Genomic DNA, 22,276 nt, shown 5'->3' with positions numbered 1-22,276 from the left:
AGAGAAGCCTGTCAGATATAAAGAAGGTATTACATTTAATCTTGCTCGACATTTTCTTATGAAGCACCGAAAAAAGTCTTTATCTGACAAGTGAAACCTTATTTGTTGCATTCATGGACCGAAAACTAGGGCTACCAACGAAATGAAGTCCAATTTTATGTTCCTTTTGAAATTTAATCCAAAATAGAATGAGTATGTTTACCACTATCAAAAAGTCTATATCCGTACGTTAAGTAATTATTCAGAAGTTTTCCTGTAGATTTTATTTTTGTTGAGAATAATAATCCTCCAAATTCAAACCGTAAACTGTCACCTGTAATCATTGGTACGATTTCAGGTAAAATCCCTCTTCATTTTATTCGGAAAGCAGTTTTTGCGTCTGTTCACTCTTATACAATGGCTAGTAACGCACGATCATGTAAAAGTGGTGAAATCTGGGGTTTCTTCGCCGATTTAGGTGATGGGAAGGCAAAGTGCAACTGTTGTTCTAAATGTATTTCATATAAAGGAGGAAATGCATTTAATCTAGCGCGTGATGTTCGAGTGCTGCATCTAACAGTGTCATTGTCAGTCACGCGCTTAGCGCCCCCTGCTCCTGCATCTTCCGATATTTCTTGGACAAATAACCTGGGCAATCCGGAACCAACATCAGCAATTGCCAGAAGCGAACAGCAGTCGGTGCCAGAAAACAACAGTATCACTTCATTATCAGACAGCAGACATCAATATCACGGAACATTACCTATGTATTTTCCGAAACCTCTTCGAACAAAAGAAATCAGGAGATAGATTTCGCATTTCTAGAGACAGTTGTAAAGGATTATTTGCCCTTCAACATAGTGGAAAGCAAACATTTCCAAAGTTTTGCAGGCAAACTGAATGGTGCTTACAGAATGCCAGCTCGGAAGACCATTTCCAATACACTACTGCAACCACAGTACGCCATGATGAAAGAAATTGTGAGAGTCAAAATTAATTCTGCGGAAGTGGCTGTGCTGACAATGGATGGGTGGACCTCAGCCACAAATCAGAGTTATTTGTCGGTGACAGTACACTACGTTAAAGACCTGGATCTGGCGTCTTCCCTCCTAGAGTGCTTTAAATACGACGTCAGAAAAAATCTCCGAAGAACGGCGACGTGTCACAAGGGGATGAGGCATTCAAGAAAAAGTCGTGTGTGTTGTTAGCGACAATGTTGCTAATATTGTGGCAGTTATAAGACTCACAGTCTGGAAACACACCTCTGCTTTGCACACACACTCGATTTAATTGTTCAGAATGGACTTCCGCACATTCAACCCATTGTGAATAAAGTAAAAAAAAAAGTTGAAATTTTTAAAAGAAGTTCGCAGGCCTGCACGAAACTGAAAAAGATGAGGGACAGTTAAAAGAGCCAGTTCTGACACTAAAACAGGGCTCTGTTACAAGATGGAATTCAACCTATGATATGCTGCGAAGAATAATCGAGGTTAAGAATTCCTTAATGACAGTTTATCACTCTGAATTATCCTAATCTTCCATATCTGACTGCAGAGGACATTGGAAGTGTAACACAAGCCTGTGACCTCTTGAAAGTTTTCAAAGATTGCGCCGAGGAAATGTCAAGTGAAAATGTTGTCACTGCTTCTAAAGTTATACTCCTTAGTCGCTCGTTGAAAAAATGGTGTTGCAGGTTTGTTAATAAAACTGAAATTCATGTAGACGTGCAACAGAAGGCAAAAAAGTTAGCTGAAGACCTAAAACGACGGTTTCGAAATATAGAGGAAAATTCCATTTTCGAAGAAGCGACTTCATTGGATCCCAGGTTCAAATTACATGGTTTTTCTGATAAAAAGTCTGCTGAGAAGGTGAAATTAAACCTGATCAGGCACTGTGAGAAATTTGTGACGAACACATCCACTGCTACTGCAACAATCTCAGTTCCAACCACTGAATTTACTTCTAGTCTGTGGCTCGAATTTGATGAAGTGTTTTCCAGGCTGCAGAGTAATCCACACCTGAGAGCTGCTGCAATAGTGGAAGCGGACAAATATTTACAAGAGCTCCTGCTACAGAGACAAGACAATCCACTTCAGTGGTGGTCTGAACGGCTGTCAGTATACCCCTTACTCTTTGAACTTGCAAAAATACAACTGTGTATTGTTGCAACCTCCACGCCGTGTGAAAGAGTGTTCTCGAAGGCAGGACACATTATAACTGACAAAAGAAATCGCCTGACAGGAAAAAAAGTGGAACAAATCATGTTTTTAAACGGAAATCTCGGAACATTCGCGAAGTCCGTTGATGTTTATACATAAATGTATATGTATTTTTTTAAATTTAATTAGGACAATCCTCAAATGACATTTATTGTAATTATTTCAATAACATGCACGAGATAAACATTCCTACATGAACGATTATCTTTCAAGCGTGGATTCCACGCATGCTTCAGTTCCAGACCCGCAAGGTAAGCATTTTATTTTCATGTTGACAGTCCGTGTTCACACAGCCAGCCTTTCCGTTTGTATCTTTAATATTCATTTGTCTGCAAGCGCTGCCAACGGTTGGCTACCCGTAGACGCAAAGTATAACTCCACAAATAGTCACAGGTAATGATGTCAGCACTGCAGGAAGCAGCTGACGCTGCCTTCCCCTCGCCCCTCACCAACACAACTCCTCCTAAACCTATCGTTCTCCACAAACACCGCGCGATTCGTCGATAGGCAGTGAAGGGAGGACTGAAATGAAGGGAGATTAAGTGACGTAGCACCGATGTAGTGGGAGAGGGAGAGGGGAAGAGAGCGACTGAGCTAGAAAAAAGTGTGGAGTGTGCTATCTGTGTAGAGTTTGAAGTACCAGTTCACTGAAATTGAGTGGTTAGTTCACACTCCACTGGAGTGAAGCGTTCATTTGAACGACTCATTCACGAGCTCCCCATCACTATAATTATGGTATATAGAAGCAGTACGATGTTACCCTCTGTAAGGATATTTGTAGAGTTGACAGTGATATACCTAAAGGAGGTTGCCTATCGGACATGAAATTTTGAATTACGTAAATACACAACAAGAAACGGATACTGTTTAGAAACTGTTTTCATTAATCAAATTGCTCTAATGATAAAAAATACGATAGTCAGCCTAATTAGGCATAAGAAAGTGTAACATTCCTGTACAAAAAATAGATTTAAGTAACTTCAAAGGATAGACACAGACTATATTTTCCCACATGAGAGTGCAATGAAACCAACCACAAGCATGTCTTAACGTAAAGAGTGTGCTGACAGTTACAGCTGAACAAACCTATTAGCATAAGCACGACATGTAATGACGCACACTTTTGCATTCAGGACTTAGTCAAACCGAATAGTTTTAATAACATTACTATCAAAGTTTACTGTAGAATTACAAAATTGGGCATGAATTTAGTCTCTCTTTACCAAATACTTTTCTACCTGACATGAACATTGAATAGAGTTCACTAGCAAACAAATTCTCACAGTTCCCTGAAGAAAAGAAGTTACTATTTCTGTTAATAATTTTCTATTAGTAAGCACAAAAGACCGAATATGGATCCTGTTAAACTGGCAATATATTCTTTAACACACATTGGGTCCGACAATTTAGCAAATATGAATATATAACTTTCAACAGTGATAGTTTTTAACTTTTACTGCACTGGGACACAAACTTACATAATTATATGACAATGATTCACCCTTTTGTAATTTTCAACAGGTTGCATTATGATTCTTTACTATGCAAAACACTGTGAGCCACATATTTGAAAAACACTTACTTTTAAAACTGACAGAAAATTGTTTTAATATCTGTTTTTCCTATTTCATTACTTTCAAATAAATTATTCACTTTATGCTTTTTGAAAGCCCACAAACATTGAAATAGGCAGTTTCAGTTGCAAAAATACCTTCAGAAAATATCATTTACTATCTCACACACTTTTGCTACATTGACTTTGAATTTAATTACTTTCTTATTACTATATTTAAGTGGCATTAATTAGTTAACAACTGGGCTTTACTATTTTCACAACATGGACACTCGGTAAACATATTTAGCATGGAAAGGATCCTAAGTGGTTATGTGTTATTATTTGAAATAAATGAAACATCCACAGAAACTGATCCTTCACTTTACATTTCTACAACTCCTTATTTCCGTTGCAGTGATTGCGCAACGTGGTGGTGAGAACGTCCTGGTAAGTGGATCAGCAGTTGATAATGATAAAGCTCTGTCATATCTTGGTGGCGATGATAGATACCATATCCAAAACAGAGCTATCTTATTAATCCATCCATCCGTGGCTTTGACACATTGGAAAACGGCACAAAAAGCCTCTCTCGGCACCAGCACAATCCACTGTTGTTACATGAGCTGTTGGCGGTTCAGTAGCTCGTGTCCGACTAACTCGATGTCCCTCCTCTTCCTTTATGCCTACCACATTTTGCGCGGACTGCATGATTCCGTTCCCGAGGGGAACCACAACACCTTTTATACATATAAAGAACTAAATGAGGATCAGCAAATACACTGTAGCAAAGAAACATTTTGAACAAAAAAGATCAGTTACACATATTGACATTTCTACAAAAAAATTATTCACACAAAAATTACAATTATATATGATTAATTTTGTCTCCCTCCAAATGAAGCAAAGACATTAACTGATACAGACAGTACCTTACATAGGATCAAACCATGACATCAAAGTTTTTACACAGAGAAAAGGAAACACTCTTATGGTATCGATACAGTCAAATAATATTTACAGCAGGTTAACTACAGGACGTTGAATAAAACAAAAAGGCAAAATAACTCAGCAAAAGGTGTGTAGAGTCTGAGCTATGGTGTTACAAGGTATATCCGGAAAAGGCCGGAAAATACGGGTGGATTTCAGGTAGATTACATCATGGTAAGACTTATATTCCGGAATCAGATATTGACCTTAAGGCGAACCCAGGAGCAGGTATAGATTCAGATAACAATTAAGTGATGGTGAAGAACAGGCTGAAGAGTCAGTTGGCAGAGAAGTGGAACACCGAAATACTAAGGAATGACGAGATACGCTTGTTGTTCTCCGAGGTTGTAGATGATGGGATGAGCAATAACTCAGTAGGAAGTTCAGTTGAAGGGGATCAGAGAAGCTCGAAAGAGAGACATAGATACAGGGAAGGTAACAGAAGAAAAATACTTCATTTGATCGAAGAAAGAAAGAAACCCAAAAATGTTCAAGGAAATTTTAGGAATGAGATAAATGGAAAGTCTAGGGAAGCTAAGGCTAAATGGTTGCATGAGAAATGTGGAGACATCCAAAAAGAAACGGTTATCGTAAGGGCTGACTCAACATTTAGAAAAGACAGAACAGCCTTCGACGAAATTAAAAGCAAGGGTGTTAACATCAAGAGTGCAATGAGAATACCATCGTCAAACGCAGGGGAGGTAGCAGGTGGAAAGAGTACATTAAGGGTCTCTATGAATAGGAAGGACACGTCTGATGAAGTAGTAGGAAAAAAAAAGAAAAAAAAAGGAGTCAATAGGGGAGGGATAGATTATCAAGTATTACAACGGCTATTTAATGGACCTTTAGAAGAATTACGATCAAATAAGCTACAAGACGACTACTGACGTTGGTGTGTAGAACGTGAGACTGGTTATACACCTTGAGACTTTCGAGAAAAAAAATCGACCAGATGACTCCGAAGATCGAGAGAGGCGACAAGTGCGAAAGTTATCGCACAGTCAGCTTAACATCTCATGCACCCATGTTGTTAGCAAGAATAATATGCAGAAGAATGGAAAAGAAAATAAAGAATCTATTAGATGACGATCAGTATGGCTTTAGTCAAATTAAGGCTCTTGAGAGGCAGTTCTGATGTTCAGGTTGATAATGGAAGGAAGACTGAAGAAAAATCAGGACATGTTCGTCGGATTTGTCGAGCGTGCAACTGTGACTGACAATGTAAAACAGTATCTGATATTCGAAATTCTGAGAGAAATAGGCGTAAGCTACAGGGAAATACGGATAATATATACACTCCTGGAAATGGAAAAAAGAACACATTGACACCGGTGTGTCAGACCCACCATACTTGCTCCGGACACTGCGAGAGGGCTGTACAAGCAATGATCACACGCACGGCACAGCGGACACACCAGGACCCGCGGTGTTGGCCGTCGAATGGCGCTAGCTGCGCAGCATTTGTGCACCGCCGCCGTCAGTGTCAGCCAGTTTGCCATGGCATACGGAGCTCCATCGCAGTCTTTAACACTGGTAGCATGCCGCGACAGCGTGGACGTGAACCGTATGTGCAGTTGACGGACTTTGAGCGAGGGCGTATAGTGGGCATGCGGGAGGCCGGGTGGACGTACCGCCGAATTGCTCAACACGTGGGGCGTGAGGTCTCCACAGTACATCGATGTTGTCGCCAGTGGTCGGCGGAAGGTGCACGTGCCCGTCGACCTGGGACCGGACCGCAGCGACGCACGGATGCACGCCAAGACCGTAGGATCCTACGCAGTGCCGTAGGGGACCGCACCGCCACTTCCCAGCAAATTAGGGACACTGTTGCTCCTGGGGTATCGGCGAGGACCATTCGCAACCGTCTCCATGAAGCTGGGCTACGGTCCCGCACACCGTTAGGCCGTCTTCCGCTCACGCCCCAACATCGTGCAGCCCGCCTCCAGTGGTGTCGCGACAGGTGTGAATGGAGGGACGAATGGAGAGGTGTCGTCTTCAGCGATGAGAGTCGCTTCTGCCTTGGTGCCAATGATGGTCGTATGCGTGTTTGGCGCCGTGCAGGTGAGCGCCACAATCAGGACTGCATATGACCGAGGCACACAGGGCCAACACCCGGCATCATGGTGTGCGGAGCGTTCTCCTACACTGGCCGTACACCACTGGTGATCGTCGAGGGGACACTGAATAGTGCACGGTACATCCAAACCGTCATCGAACCCATCGTTCTACCATTCCTAGACCGGCAAGGGAACTTGCTGTTCCAACAGGACAATGCACGTCCGCATGTATCCCGTGCCACCCAACGTGCTCTAGAAGGTGTAAGTCAACTACCCTGGCCAGCAAGATCTCCGGATCTGTCCCCCATTGAGCATGTTTGGGACTGGATGAAGCGTCGTCTCACGCGGTCTGCACGTCCAGCACGAACGCTGGTCCAACTGAGGCGCCAGATGGAAATGGCATGGCAAGCCGTTCCACAGGACTACATCCAGCATCTCTACGATCGTCTCCATGGGAGAATAGCAGCCTGCATCGCTGCAAAAGGTGGATATATACTGTACTAGTGCCGACATTGTGCATGCTCTGTTGCCTGTGTCTATGTGCCTGTGGTTCTGTCAGTGTGATCATGTGATGTATCTGACCCCAGGAATGTGTCAATAAAGTTTCCCCTTCCTGGGACAATGAATTCACGGTGTTCTTATTTCAATTTCCAGGAGTGTAATATATACAAGAACCAAGAGGAAAGAATAAGACTGGAAAACCAAGAGCGAAGTGCACGGATTAAAAAGTGTGTAAGACAAGGAATTAGTCTTTCGCCCCTACGGAGTTCAGCCTATACATCGAAGAAAAATGACGTCAATAAAAGAAAGATACAAGAGTGGGATTAAACTTCAATGTGAAAGGATATCAATGATAATAATCGCCGATGAGATTGATATCCACAGTGAAAGAGAAGAAGAATTGCAGGATTAGTTGAATGGAATGAACAGTCTAATAAGTATACCTAAGGAATGAGAAGGTACCCAGCACAATCGACAAGGGAAGCAGTATATGGTGAACACTGACAAGAAGATGGGACAGGGTGACAACACATCTGTTAAGACATCAGGGAATAACTTCCATGGTATTAGAGGTAGCTGTAGAAGATAAAACTGTGGAGGTAACAGTTATAGGAGTACATCCAGCAAATAATTGAGGACGGAGGTTGCAAATCCTACTCTAAGATGAAAAGGTGGACACAGGAGACGAATTCGCGGAAGGTCACATCAAACTAGTCAGAAGACTGATGACTAAAAAGAAAGCGATGTGGCGTACTATTTTATTCGGCTATTTTATCTTGACTTCCAGGGTTTAACTTTTGACTCATATGTAGTTCTACAGTACTCTGTTTGCAACGGACAACTGCCGATGTGACAATGGATGTTGATGCATAGTGAGTTGGCAGCCCTGTTTCGAACACTGCAATGATTGCTTGCGCAGCGTGTAGTACATTTACATTAAAATAAACCTGTTTTGTTATCGTTAGATTCAGTTAAACTACACAATACCTCAGTTTCTTGTTCTCTCATTGCAACTGCAAAAATGCGTGACTCTTCTCCCCAGTCGCGTTTTGCTTCATTGAGGTAAAGTGTCATCGGTGGTGTGTAATTAAACTATTTAGATTTTAATTTGCCTCTAGATCGAAAAACAGTTCTTTAAGAATTTGTTGATCTGTACTTACGGTGATTTTCGCTTGATTTCTCGCTTACGGCGGGAAATGCCGTCTGCTAGCACATCGTTGCTTTTCTGCGTTAGACACTGATAATTTTGATCTGATATTTAGTTGTTCTGCAGCACCATACGTTTATTATGTTTTTCACAAGACACTTTTATGCACACCACTGTATTCTGTTTGTTTTCGTACTTCTAAGTATCTGTTGTGGTTCATGTTTTGTGGTGTTGCCAACATAACCTTTCCACCACTTTCTCTTTGACTGGAACCTTAATTTATTTATTTGTTATTGTATGTGTGTGATTGTATTTAATTATGTTTCTGTTTATTTAAATACCGTTGACGAGTAGGGAAGGAGTAGTGATGGAAGAATCTTTGTTTTTCTATTTTTCAGAATAGGGCAGGGAGAAACCATGATGAATGGACAGAAGTGTACAGCAGTGTGATGGAGTGTGAGTTACAGGAGCAGGTGTGGGGGAAGAAGATAAATGAAACTGTGAGTGTAGGTGGGGGGGGGGTGGGAGGGTTGTGGGGGGGGGGGGAGTAAGGGGGGCGGGAGGATTGAATAGGGTCTTCTCTTTTTCACGCAATTTCATCAGTTAGTTTAGGTGGAGTCTAGTTTCCAATATTTATTTGGTCATGAGCAACTGTTTATTTTGTGTTATGCTTTTTGTATGAGGAAATTTTATTGGAAAAGGAGGAAGTGTCTGTCTTTACTGATTTTTATGACATTCATATCTGTTTCAAAACTGCTTGGTGTTGTTTCAGATCATCTGCATGGTAGATGAACCTAAAACAGAATACAGCAACTACACAAAACATAAATACTGTACACAAAAACATAAATTTCACAATGGAAGAAGAAAAACAAAACTCACTCAACCTTCTCGACCTAACGATAAGGAAAGACGATAATAAACACACGTTAGACATATAAAGAAACCGACAACAAGTGACATTTTCTTAAATGCAACATGAAACCACCCGCAGAGATGCAAATAAGCAGCAGTCAGGTACATCTTAAACAGGCTGAACAGGATCCCCCTAAACACTTCTGATTACCAGAAAGAGCTAGCCATTGCAAAACAAATAGCATTAAAAATGGACACAAAGAAACAATGGTAGACAACTAACATATACAAAAAACAAGGCATAAACATTGCTTACAAAACAAACAGCTCAATATAGAAGCACATCCCAAAACTGAAATCAAAACCAGACAGATATCAACAATCTGGTATCTATGAGCTCGGTTGCAGAGATTGGAATGACTAGCGGAACATTCGACACAAGATATAAAGAACACATCTGAGCATTTAAATATGGTACAAACTATTCAACATTTGCAGATCATCTAAAACAAGAACAGCACAGACAAAGCAATATTGAAACAGATATGAATATCACAAAAATCAGTAAAGACGGACACCTTCTCCCTTTCCAAGAAAATTTTCACATACGAAAAGCATTAACAGAAAGTGAACAGTTGCTCAATGACCAAATAAATATTGGAAACCAGACACTATGCAAAATGATTGTTGAAACTACATGAAAAAGAGAAGAGATTTTTCAATCCTCCCATCCTCCAACAACCCCCCCCCCCCACCTAAACTCACAGTTTCATTTATCTTCTTGCCCCACACCCCCACACCTTCTCCTGTAACTCACACTCCATCACAATGCTGTACACTTATGTCCATTCATCATGGTTTCTCCCTGCCCTATACTGAAAAAAATAAAAAAAGACTCCTCCATTACTATTCCTTCCCTACTCTTACACGGTATTTAAATACACAGAAATATAATGACATAAAATTACAGACATACAATAATAAATAAATAAATAAAGGTTGTAGGTCAAAGAGAAAGTAGTGGAAAGGTTATGTTGGCAACACCACAAAACAAACCACACACATACCTAGAAGTACGAAAACAAACAGAATACAGTGGTGTGCATGAAAGTGTCTTGTGAAAAACATAAGTAATGCATGGTGCTGCAGAATAACTAAATATTAGATCAAAATATCAGTGTCTAACGCAGAAAAGTAACGATGTGCTAGCAGACGGCATTTCCCGATGTAAGCGAGAAATCAAGCGAAAATCACCGTAAGTGCAGATCAACAAATTCTTAACGAACTGTTTTTCGATCCAAAAGCAAATCAAAATCTAAATAATTTAATTACACACCACTGATGACACTTTACCTCAATGAAGCGAAACGCGACTGGTGAAAAAAGTCACGCATTTTGTAGTTGCAATGACAGAACAAAATACCCTTATGAATCGTAAAGCAACTACGGACACTACGGCCACACAATTGAAGAATTTAAAGTACCTGAGTTATTTACTGCAGTGGAAACTACTTGTTTGCTACGCTGCTTACACAGCAGTTGAGAGCCTTCGGCGTGCACCCTCTGAGCACTCCTCTCTCGCTTAGCGGCAGTCAGTGGCAGGCTGTGCTGGCACTCGCACCGCGAGTGCATGCACTGCAGTCTGAGCAGCATTTCGTCACGAAAGAAGGTCGGCAGTGCGTACGTGTGTAGTGTGAAAGAGGTACTTGTGTGCTTAAAAGCTCGTTACGAAAAGTAGACAATAACGGGACCAAGTTAACGTAAATACCGCAACATTATGGAAAGTAAGCGAACAGTGATTGGTGGCTCCAGGCAAACAGCACTCAGTCAGCGTTTGACGGAGGTGAGTGAGCGCGATATACATAATTAAATCCACCTCAGCTTCAGTGGAAAGCGTGAAACTACAAAGAACGCTGTTTGACTTAGATTCATTGTAGTATGTTTCTGATCTCTCATATATTCTGATACGGTGGAACTATGTAACGTATCTTTCCTTTCTGGCACGTAAAAGTGAGACAAATATTTAAATTTTCGTAAAAAGAAGCAGTACATAAATAAAGGTTAAACTCGGAAAAGACACCCCACAAATGCGATGGCACAGTGTGGTTAGTAACATTACAAACATCGAGATATAATCAAACTTTCTACGTTACTGAATCGCCATCGTCTGAATTTTTAAGACTTCGCACATCAAGAGTTTTTGATGTACGAAGCCGTTGTAGTTATGGAGCATCATCATTGTTTGGAGGCGCTTTCACCGCGAAAATGCTATACTGGCTACCGCGCGTAAAAAGCGGCAATGAATATTAATTCACACCTCGTGGGAAACAGATCTGCAGCTTCGACGTGTGAAAAATAAAATACTTAAACACACGACGCGATAAGCAATCGGTCGTTTTGCCTTCAAAGTGTGCACAGTTTCCTGAAACGTCTACCTGGAAAGTATAAAATCACGAAATAAAACCAATCTGGTAGTAGCAAAAGATTTTTACAATAACTGCAGACACCATTATTCATTAATAAAATTTTAATTATTATTATTCGATAGAATAGGTATCACTCGAGAACAACAACGCACATCTCTTAACCAGTCGGGTAATAAAGCAAAAGCGAGTAATAACCCGTAGAGGAAGTCTCAGTTTCCTAATACTTCGTTTGTTTCTAAAAAAAAAAATATTGCTGTATAGGGTTTACTAATTATGCCTAATGCATACTGTCTGTGAGTTACAATTAACATCCGTTCCTCAGTCACGGATATTAGATTTTGTGGCATAAGAGTTCCTTGCTGGATAATGATTTCTTCGTAGCAGGAATTTAAAAATATCCTTTTATACGATACGCTTCAAGTACTATGAGTGAAGGTGAGAAAATTGAGTGTGACGTGAAGTACTGCAAATGCACGAAAATTAAAAAGAGAAACGCTTAACTGAAATAAAATCAAAGGGAACGGAGGCTCAAGTCAAAAGGCGTAAAACATTTCTATGGTGATTGTGACAGGAGAGAAATAATATCAGCGTTATTGCCATATTGTACAAAATTAAATTCATCAGACTATGTTTTGCACAGCACGTAATCCGGATTCGGGATGGAACTGTTTCTTGGTAATAAGTCAGCCAACAGATCGTACATATTAGTAGATGACTATATTCAGGGCGAAACGGAGAATCGATGATCCGAGACGAGTGTTTTGAAGAAAGGAAATCAAACTTATGTGAACTGTAAGTATTCCAAAACGAAACAATCGTTTCATTTCATACAGCATTCGTTACAGTTAAATAAACTTTCTTTCCTTCCGCTAGCACCATGATCAAGGCTTCCAGCTACATTTGGTCTAGATAATGTTCCTGTAACACATCTCCATTTGACTATGAGCCTACAGTGGCTGAGCTCAATTAATGGCAGAGAAAATGAGCCTTTTGAAGCTTTTTTGTCATAAAAAAAGGAATAGTTTCATATCATATCGACATAAACTGCCAGACTTTATGAAACTGTAGACACAGAAGGTGTGAGTAATCCTGTATATGAAATCAGATCTCTAACTTTTACCTGGAAAAATATATTTCAGGTGATGCATGGACGTGTTACGCACTCTGAAACAGGAAAGCCAGAACACATATCATATTTCATCATTAACTGAAAATAGCTAAACGAACAGTTTGAGTAACGATGGTATTCAAAGAGACGAGTATTTTGAGGTAAGTTTAAAATTACCGGTACTAACTTAATTAACTATCTTGGTAGGGAGGCAACCATGTTTCTGTAAACATAACTAGGTACACATTTCAATGTCACTGGATAGCTACATAATCAATCGACGAGTTAATTGAAATGCCCGGTGTCATTGTTTACAGTGCGAGGTATAGTAAAAGAAAGAAAGGTGAGAAACGTATTGAATATGAGGGCGAGGTGATAGAGCACAGAGCATTTATGTTCTGTTCAGGCAACGTTTACGAGGAAGCAGAGTTGAAGCAACACAGAGCCGGGGAAACTCGCATTGTGTGACACTTTTATCTTTTTATTTGTTCGAAGAGTTTGGTTGGGAACATTAACATGTACTATACATCGTTGTTACTCTATTTTAATGAGGTAATAAATACTATTAAGAAAGTGAGCCGTTCGGTAAAAATGTGTAGTTATTTTAAAATCTTCGTAGATAAAGTTTATTTATTATTAGAGTATTAACGAGTATTAACCACACAGTAAATTACACTCAAATATGGGTACTATCATTTACCATAAGCCTCAGTATTACACCTCCAACAGATTTTGAAGTATTAGGAATGTTACGATTTTGTTTAATCCAGCTATACATACAGCTTATTTCCGAACTATACGGAGAAACGGTCTGCGGTGATTCAGCGTGCGAAATGTGATACACAATATGTACAAACTCTATTTCGCATTAAAATATACTTGAAAATCTAAATAGTGGTTGCTGAAAATCCTTTATCAATCCTGCGAGTAATGTTCTTAGGGTGTTTTATTGGCTTTAAAGATTTCATACATGTAACGTACACAAAAAGAAACCGTGACGTTACATATGTGAGAGCGCAATACGGTGTAGCTACTTTGATCGCTTAGTTCAAGCTACTTTTCTCAATCTATGTGGTCAGTTATGGAGATAATTGTGCACAAACATTATTTATCGAATTGCTCTTTCAGTTATAGCAGGCAGGTGGTTGAAAGCGTAGAGGTGTCGGTTATCAAGGGTTACTACCACGAGTTACTACACAATGTGTGTTTCTTATAAAGTTGTCTATTCCATTTTGTCCAGGGAATCACTTCGCAGTGTTTGCCAATGTAGGTTAGGGATGGTTCACTGTATATGATTCTCAAAAAATCTCATATACGGTTCAAGGGATTGAAACAAGCTTCATTCTGAAGATTTTCAAGGTTCCCTACAAGTAATAATAAGGACATGAAAAAAGAACCACCTTACAGCGTGTGCTCCTGCGATATACGTCTTGGTCACTGTATACTAGTACTACACAGAAAGTACCTTCCACCATGTCATAAACAAAATACTTTAATATTTAAAACAAGTTTGTTGGAAGAACATTAAAACTACGTCCTACATTAGTCCTCTACATAACAACCAAACAGATTTAAGCACGTAGCATGTCTGTTAACGTCGTGAAAAATACCCTACGCCAAAAAGATTTGTCGCCTTAGATTTTTGGGACCCAACGAGCATAGAACTTATAGTATCATATTGGATTAAGGTCTCTAACGCAAAATATTCGGAGAAATCTAAAAGTTTTGTTTTCACGAATATTTTCCTCGATTTTCTATGCTGGTTAGCTGCTGACTTGAACAGACTTCCTCTTCCGTCGTCATTATGAATTTCGTCCTTCCACTCTTAAATGGCATTACTGATGCACAATGCATTCACTCCTCACATTCGGTCCGTACACCACACAAGTTTTGTAATAAATGTCCACATCTATATCTATATGACTGTCCTGCAATTCACACTTAAGTGCCTGCTAGCAGAAAGTTCACCGAACGACCTCCTAACTATATCTCTACTGTTACACTCTTTAACAGCGCGTGGGAAAAATGAAAACTTAAATCTCCTTTAAAAGCTCTGATTTCTTTTATGTTATAAGACTATCAACTATTCCTGTGCAGAATGGCATCAGTAAAGTATTTCTGCCTTCAAAAGTGAAAGTTGGTGACTGAAATATCTTGAAAACGACTTTGTTTCAAAGATTGTCATTCCAACTCGTTTATATTGTGCTTGACACTTTCTTCTCTATTTGACGATGATAAAAAAAACGAGTTGCCCTTCTTTGGACTTTTCCAATGTCTTCCGTCAATGCTGTGTGGTAAGGATCCCATACCGCACAGCGGTACTCCAGCATAGGACGGAGATGCGTAGCGTTGGCAGTCTCGTTAGCAGGCCTGTAGCATTTTTACATTTGGCGAGATTTTCAATTGGAAGGCTAACCTTGAACGACGCCAGGTCTACTCAGCTTGCTATCAAATGGTTACCGGGGATACTTCCCGAGGGTAAAACGTGGCCACATTCCCCGTCCTAAATCCATGGCGCAGAAAGGTTGCAGTCTTAGATTTCATATGTCGTCAGCCATGTGTCTACAACCTTCACTCGTAGATTCATCATGTTTATTCCCGTACAGCGGAGACATGCTTTCCCGGTATCTGGGGATAAATGTGATATTGCAGTGCTTGCACTATTCAGAGCTACGATGCAAAGTTCCTTAGGACATGCATACCTGTACAGGAATGTACACAGTAACGGTACAGGTTGGGTCGCAGACACGTAGTTCACCTCACTTGCCTGTGAGTCGTGCTCGGATAGCCTAACGGCAAGGCCTCCGATCGCGATAAGCGGGGAATCCACATTTGAGTCTCGGTCCGGCGCAAATTTTCATTGTCGTCATTCCGTTACACAGCAGATGGTGTCCATATTCCCAAATGCGAATACATGTCATGTGTTTCATAACAGCTGCAATCGCCGCAGTTCATGCTGCTTCGGCACGCATGCATATTTTGCATTGAACTTCTGAACGACACGTGCACTGCAATATCGTAATTTGCAGCCAGGCCAATAGCCCGGCGACAGGCTTGCACCAGAGAGTTTCCTATTTCTGCTCAAGGTGAGCCAGATGCAAGTACATTGACCGACTACGTGACGCAGTGGAGCGACCATTGCGTTAGAAAATACATTCGATGCTATGTTACCGTAGGTGTCTGTAGAGTATTTCCGCAGAATGCGCGAATACAAGTCATATAATCTGTTCTTGACATTTATTTCTCTTTCCAAGACTTAACCTCTTCCTCTAGTGTTGCTGATTTTAACTGCAACGCCGGCTCAGTTTTTTGGTTCAAAAATGGCTCTGAGCACTATGGGACTCAACTGCTGAGGTCATTAGTCCCCTAGAACTTAGAACTAGTTAAACCTAACTAACCTAAGGACATCACAAACATCCATGCCCGAGGCAGGATTCGAACCTGCGACCGTAGCGGTCTTGCGGTTCCAGACTGCAGCGCCTTTAACCGCACGGCCACTTCGGCCGGCCAGTTTTTTGGTATGAAATGTGAATTCCCATTCCTTCGAAACGCTGTTGATACGTGTAATTCTTCAGCGAGGCTCTCCTTATCTGACAGTATTCTGTGGATCAGACTCTTTAGCACTGAATTTTGTGTAATGGACGAGAATGACTCGGGGCTTGTAAGTACAGGTAATTATGTGTGGGTCTTCCATGTACACCGTCACCCAGGGATCTCTCCGCTAATCTCTTAGCTCACACGTCAATGGCTATCCTTTTCAAGTTCCTCCATAAGTTTTATGTTAGGATGAACCGACTTTAACGATTCCAAGAGTTCTTCACGATTTTTTTAGGCTTCCGTACCTCAACTGGTAGAAACAAACCCTTATACGATTACTTTGTCCGTCTTTCGGTCAGTCTGTCCGACTGTTAAAACCCGTTTTCCCATGAATATGTACACATGTCATGTTGGACTTTATGTCACGTATTATGTAATAAATTGAAGCTTTTGAGTCAAAGCAATTAAAAGATACTGCCGTTTATGCCACATATTTTGATACTCGCAAGCTCACTCATCACTTCCTGTTGACGTAGTACCACGAAATTTTGCTAGAAGCAAGGTTTCACTGTACAATCAAAGGAAAAAACTACGAAAATTTTAAAATTGTAGTTATATCTGTTGTCATTTGTTACCAAACTTCAAACGTGAAATTAAAACATTCTGGAAAGTTTCGAAAACACCGGGATCGGTATCTTACCCGGAATGGATGACGTAACTGTATACGTGAATAAGGTAGTACGCAACACTCACAGCGAGAGTACTGCTCGTACGTGGCTAATTTTTTCGTCCCTATCTCCCGTCTCGTTTGGCGACGGGTCGTGGGTCGTACCCGGCTGGCTCAGTCGGTAAGAGCAATGCCCTCGAACGGCGAGGTTCGAGCCCGGGCTCGGCACACAGTTTTAATTGCCAGGAGGTTTACAAGCAGTGCACAGCCCACTATAGAGTGAAATATTCGTTCTGGAAACAGAATATAAATTGACATAAGAACGCTCCTGATAATTTCATTTAAAAATTACGAGGTTCCTGACAAGTGAAAGGGACGAGGAATCGGAGAGCATATGAGGTGTATGAGAAAAGTAGTTAGACTGACAAGGCTGCGAGCGACCTGGCAACGCTGTGTTGTTCTACTTGTGTAGACCGCTATGTTCATCTCTTCCACATGCTCAGTCCTAGTTTTAGCTGCGTACACTCGTCACGTGATCAGTGAAGTTGTGCTATTGTTGTGTGCTACTAAAATGTAACAGTGGAATTAAGAGCAAAGTTATGCCATCACGTTTTGTGTTAAACTTGGGGTATCCACTAGTGTGACCTTCGAGAAGCTGAAACAGCCCGAAGGGGCACATTCCGTATCACGAGCACAAGGTTTTCGTTGGCACAAATCAGTTTGGAAGGCCGACAACACGGTGAAGCTCGAATAAGCAAATCAAAAGAACGCTGATTTGCTTTTTTGACTGTAGGGTTATCGTGCATACAGAATTTGTTCCTCCAAGACAAAGTGTCAAACAAGTGTTTTTGTAAAGATGTCCTTGAAAGACACAGGAAAAGCGTATATAGAGTGAGACCGGACATCGCAGTGGATTCTGCACCGTGACAACGCATCTTGTGACACCGCCACTTGCAACACGGAGTTTTTGAGCTCAAAAGACATTACTGTTGCTCCACAGACACCCCTATTCAACTGATCTTAGTCCTTGTGACTTTTCTTTTCCCAAAATTGAAAAATGTCTTAAATGGACATCATTTTGGGACTTTGGAGAACATTCAACAGAATGTGACGGACATGTTAAACACTCTACCAGCTCAAATCTTTCAGCGCTGCTACCGGGACTGGGAACAACGACTCCGCCGGTGTATAGCTGCCGAAGGGGACTATCCTGAAGGGGAGAGTGTTGTGTTGAAAAAAAAAAAAAACTTTGGTAGCTAAGAATCAGGCTCATTACTGTTCTCACACGCCTCGTGTCTTGGCGAACACAGCCGTGTGTTTTTAGGCAGTGTTAACACTTTAGTCCTACCGATGGGTGTTTTTACGGCGGCGCCGCATCTCGTGGTGCAACGGAGGCCCTTACGTAAGCGAAGCGGCCAGCGAGCTGGCTGCAGACCGCGGCGCCCCCCTCCTCACCTGGCGGACCTTCCGCGGGCCGGCCACCGGTGCGGCTGTTGCCGCCGTCGCTGGTGCTGCTGCTGGCGGCGGCGCGGCCTCGGATGGCATAGTCCGCTACGGGAGAGCGGCAGAGCTGCACACCATGGACACGCCCTGGGGAGACGTCGCCACCGCCAGCGGCAGCTCGCAAAAGGTACGGTGGGCCACTGAACCGAGCCGGGGAAAGCTTCTGCTCATATCTTCACTGCTCGGTGGCGTACGTCATAACAGTACGCAGCGTAGGAGTATGACGTGATGACAGAGCGAGATCTGGCTTACGAAGTGTCACAATAAATAACTGAACAACATTGGAACCTTAACTTGTCGCTTCGTATAGTGAAACAGCGGCTGCAACTATTTTCCAGAAAGATAAAGTGCAGCAGTTGTTCCGTCGCCATTACCTGCTACTTACCGCGTGTACTTTGCTTACACTTCAGCTCATTACTATCATTTCTATGTATAGTTATCGTCAGGTGTCACTAATTAGATACAGAGATATTGTTTCTATCATACGAACCTCTGATTTATAATATCAATGAAAGTTTTTTCTTTTACATGATGAAAATTTAACACTACCTGCTGCGTCTTGCAGTGCACTTCGGTGTAAACGTTTCGGCAACATCTTACCGTCATCAGTTTTGAAACCTTCGTCAGGCATTTTCATTCCATTCGCCAAATATTTCACGCTGACTGTTGCAATATTTTCACTGTCTCGAGACGTATCCTAACTTTAAAAGCAAAGATTACATACACGCTCTTATGCTGCCGGGAAGGAACGTGAAGCACTTTGTGAGGGTCGTATGATGCAGAAAGGTCTGACACTGATTTCATTTGAAAAATGTAGTCATATAAGTGGAGCGCAACTAAAATATATATATGCATACCACCTTCATATAAATGAATGACGAAAAAATGTGACAAGTATGACGCCAGAAGTGACTTTTGATTTTATTACTTCTTTCTATTTTTGTGTTTATCTAGTTTTTTATGTTCTATTTACTTTCAAGCGTTATAGATTGACTATACCCTGCTGTGTGTAATGCTTCCTGAGGGAAAGACAAAATGTAAGCTGTGCGTAATGCAAAATCGATTTTGTGTTACGTACAGTAATTCATACGAAAAATTTAGATTGCTTCTACACTGATAGAATGTTCGAAATCATGTATTGTTAATTTTTTTTGTTCGTCTATTTTTGTGGCATATATTAGCGCAGAAATAATACCTCACGAAACATGTTGACAAGAAATACAATAAGTTCAGCCGCCTACTTCAGCATACTGCTTTAGAATTCTATTGCACTACAGAAACAGCTTGCCTACACCACATTTCTCAATGTTACTGTGACTGATATTCAGCAAAGGAAAGTTCCATCGACAAGGAGTTCATTAGAAATGTGGCATTACTTCGAATTACGGAATATTGGTGAAGGATGTTCCCAAAGGAGCAATCCCAGTGTTGTCTACTTCATGACTTCTGTTTTCTTATAGCCAGAATACGATTAGGATTACTGATGGAATTAAAATATTTTTATTTGTGCAGGACATTATCTGGAAACTTCCAAAACGAACTTTGTAACTTAGTGCTCACTGTTGTATAAGTCAACATTGTTAGAAATTAATAAATTCGGTGTTTGCACCGAATCCAGTATACTGGCGCCATTCCGTAACAGCCAATCATATAGCTCCCACAGTTCACTGAGTAGTGCGACGTGTTGATATCACGTGACCGTCGTTAGCAAATAACGGTGCGCGATGCTAACAATGGTGGCAGCGAGATGAGTCGAGAATTTGATGCTCGAGAAAATTCTCGGTGCGTTGGAGACGCCATGTCGGACCTTCACATCTGTACACGCAGTATTATCACGTTCAGTCCATTGAATGGTCCGCAAACGATGCAACTACTTGCAATACGGCACCTTTAGAAATAGGAAAGATGCTTTTAATAATTGAACATTAAAATTTTGCCGCTAATCTCAGCATTCATATATGACTGAATATGTAAATACGTGATACTAACATTCACTGCGGTTTGGCTGACGTAACAGTTCAGCCACCTCATACAACAAGCATCATTTCTTCATTCTCTGCTGCGCAATACAGGAGAGTGACGAACGTAGCAGTACTCGTTACGTGATTCTTACACACAACCAAATTATCATCTAGTAATCCACTTTAGCGGCATTTCAGCTGACACATTCGTGATGTTTATGAGACAATGGAACTACTGAAGTAATTTTTCTTGCATGGATTTATTACGACAGGTACTACAATTCATTTTATTACACAAGAGAAAGTTATTGCAAATCTTTAAAACTTTATATTAAAAAACTAAACTCTTCTAACACGACCTAGATTTGCCGAATATTGTATAAAAGATATCATTTCGTGCACTGGTATTCTATGCAATAACGATCTACACCCATCAACGAAATTAAGTGGTAACTCAAAATGTTGCAATATACAACAAAGAAATTAATATATGACATGAGACATTGTTGAACATCGAATTGATTATACGTTAATTAAAGCTTCTCAGTACACAATTTTGATGTTGGGTCAACCGCTCTGACTACCAGTGGTTTCAAGCACCAGTGTCCTTAGCATGAAGTCGCCGAAGCTCTTGCAAGACAGAGGCATTTACTGGTACACTGAGATACTTCTACAAATGTAGTGTACTGTAGCAGTCACTTATAACGTTCAAAGCAACAGTTAGCTAGGAGATTGCGCTACTGTTGGAAATTATGGCAGTTTTTTTTTTTTTATAGTGGCGGTATTGAAAAGATTATTGGTAATGAAAGTAAGTATATTTAAAGACATTGTAAGTCAATCTGAGTTTGTTCTGCTGCTTTTATGAGTGGTTTCAGCTGAAAGCAATGGAGGACTATGTAGTTTTTTTTATCAAAATTTATTTAATTTTAGAACCATTTTTGCTTGTTATTGAGGTCCTAGTCGTTCCAAAGTAAAACCGCTTAATGGATGGTATAATTTTTGTCAGTTTCTTTTTGTACTCATTGCTTACTATGTCAGTAAAGGTTGATATTGTGAAAATTTTAAAATTGTATTCCAAAGTAAAATCACGTACTTAAAACACATGTGTTGACTTTTTGCCAGTATCTTCTTGTATCCGTTGCTTATTATGATAATAAAGGTTAATTTTGTGAAAAATTTTAAAATTATACTGCACAATACTGACAATGAGAAAAGTTAATGCATATAGAAGTCATTACGTGACGACAATGACAATAGGACACTATTTATTACACAACTGTTATGATTGTTTCAGTAATTTTTAGTGTTCGAGCTTTTATTTTATATTATCTAACTCAGCAACACAGGTTAAGTGTAGGAAGAGGAGAGCCAATCAGGTTTTCCTTTAGATATTATAGCAGTATCCATAAATAGCGAGAAAACCAAATCCGTTTGGTCGTTCATTCGAAGATCTGGCCGTCTATTTTTGTGTTATTAATTTCTAACATTTCAAACACAGAAAGAATTTGTTCTCTCAATCCTAACGACAGTATTTTGACATTTATTGAATATCTGTGGTAGTTTACTACATAATACTGTGCAAATATGGAGTCTGTTTTCTGCGACTTCGAGCAATTAAGATGTTCCATTAAACTGGTGCATGTAACAGTGAAGCAGCTCGTTTTATTTTTCCACGCTTTGGAAACATATGTTTGTTATCGTTCTGCCACACCGAAGTACCACTGATTGTTCGCATGTTCACTAGTTTATCTATAATTCATGAGTATATCTATAC

General features: G+C 40.5%; 1 protein-coding gene across 2 annotated transcripts in view; it reads left to right on the top strand.

The window, feature by feature from the left end:
* The first annotated feature begins 10,903 nt into the window (after window positions 1-10,903).
* The window catches only part of LOC126251619 (protein scarlet-like), a 414,928-nt gene continuing 403,555 nt past the window's right edge, over window positions 10,904-22,276 (top strand). Inside the window, exon 1 of one of the 2 annotated variants that reach the window (XM_049952160.1) lies at window positions 10,904-11,143. In XM_049952160.1, coding sequence (XP_049808117.1) covers window positions 11,078-11,143 — 66 coding nt within the window. In that variant the 5' untranslated portion in view covers window positions 10,904-11,077. Of the gene's footprint in view, window positions 11,144-18,512; window positions 18,669-22,276 lie in introns of those variants that run through there. The other variant, XM_049952161.1, reaches the window with a different exon arrangement.

This window comes from Schistocerca nitens, chromosome 4 (assembly GCF_023898315.1).
Source record: "Schistocerca nitens isolate TAMUIC-IGC-003100 chromosome 4, iqSchNite1.1, whole genome shotgun sequence".
Classification (NCBI taxonomy): Eukaryota; Metazoa; Arthropoda; class Insecta; order Orthoptera; family Acrididae; genus Schistocerca; species Schistocerca nitens.
The sequence above is the reverse complement of the archived record's forward strand: the minus strand, read 5'-3'. Positions and strand labels throughout refer to the sequence as shown.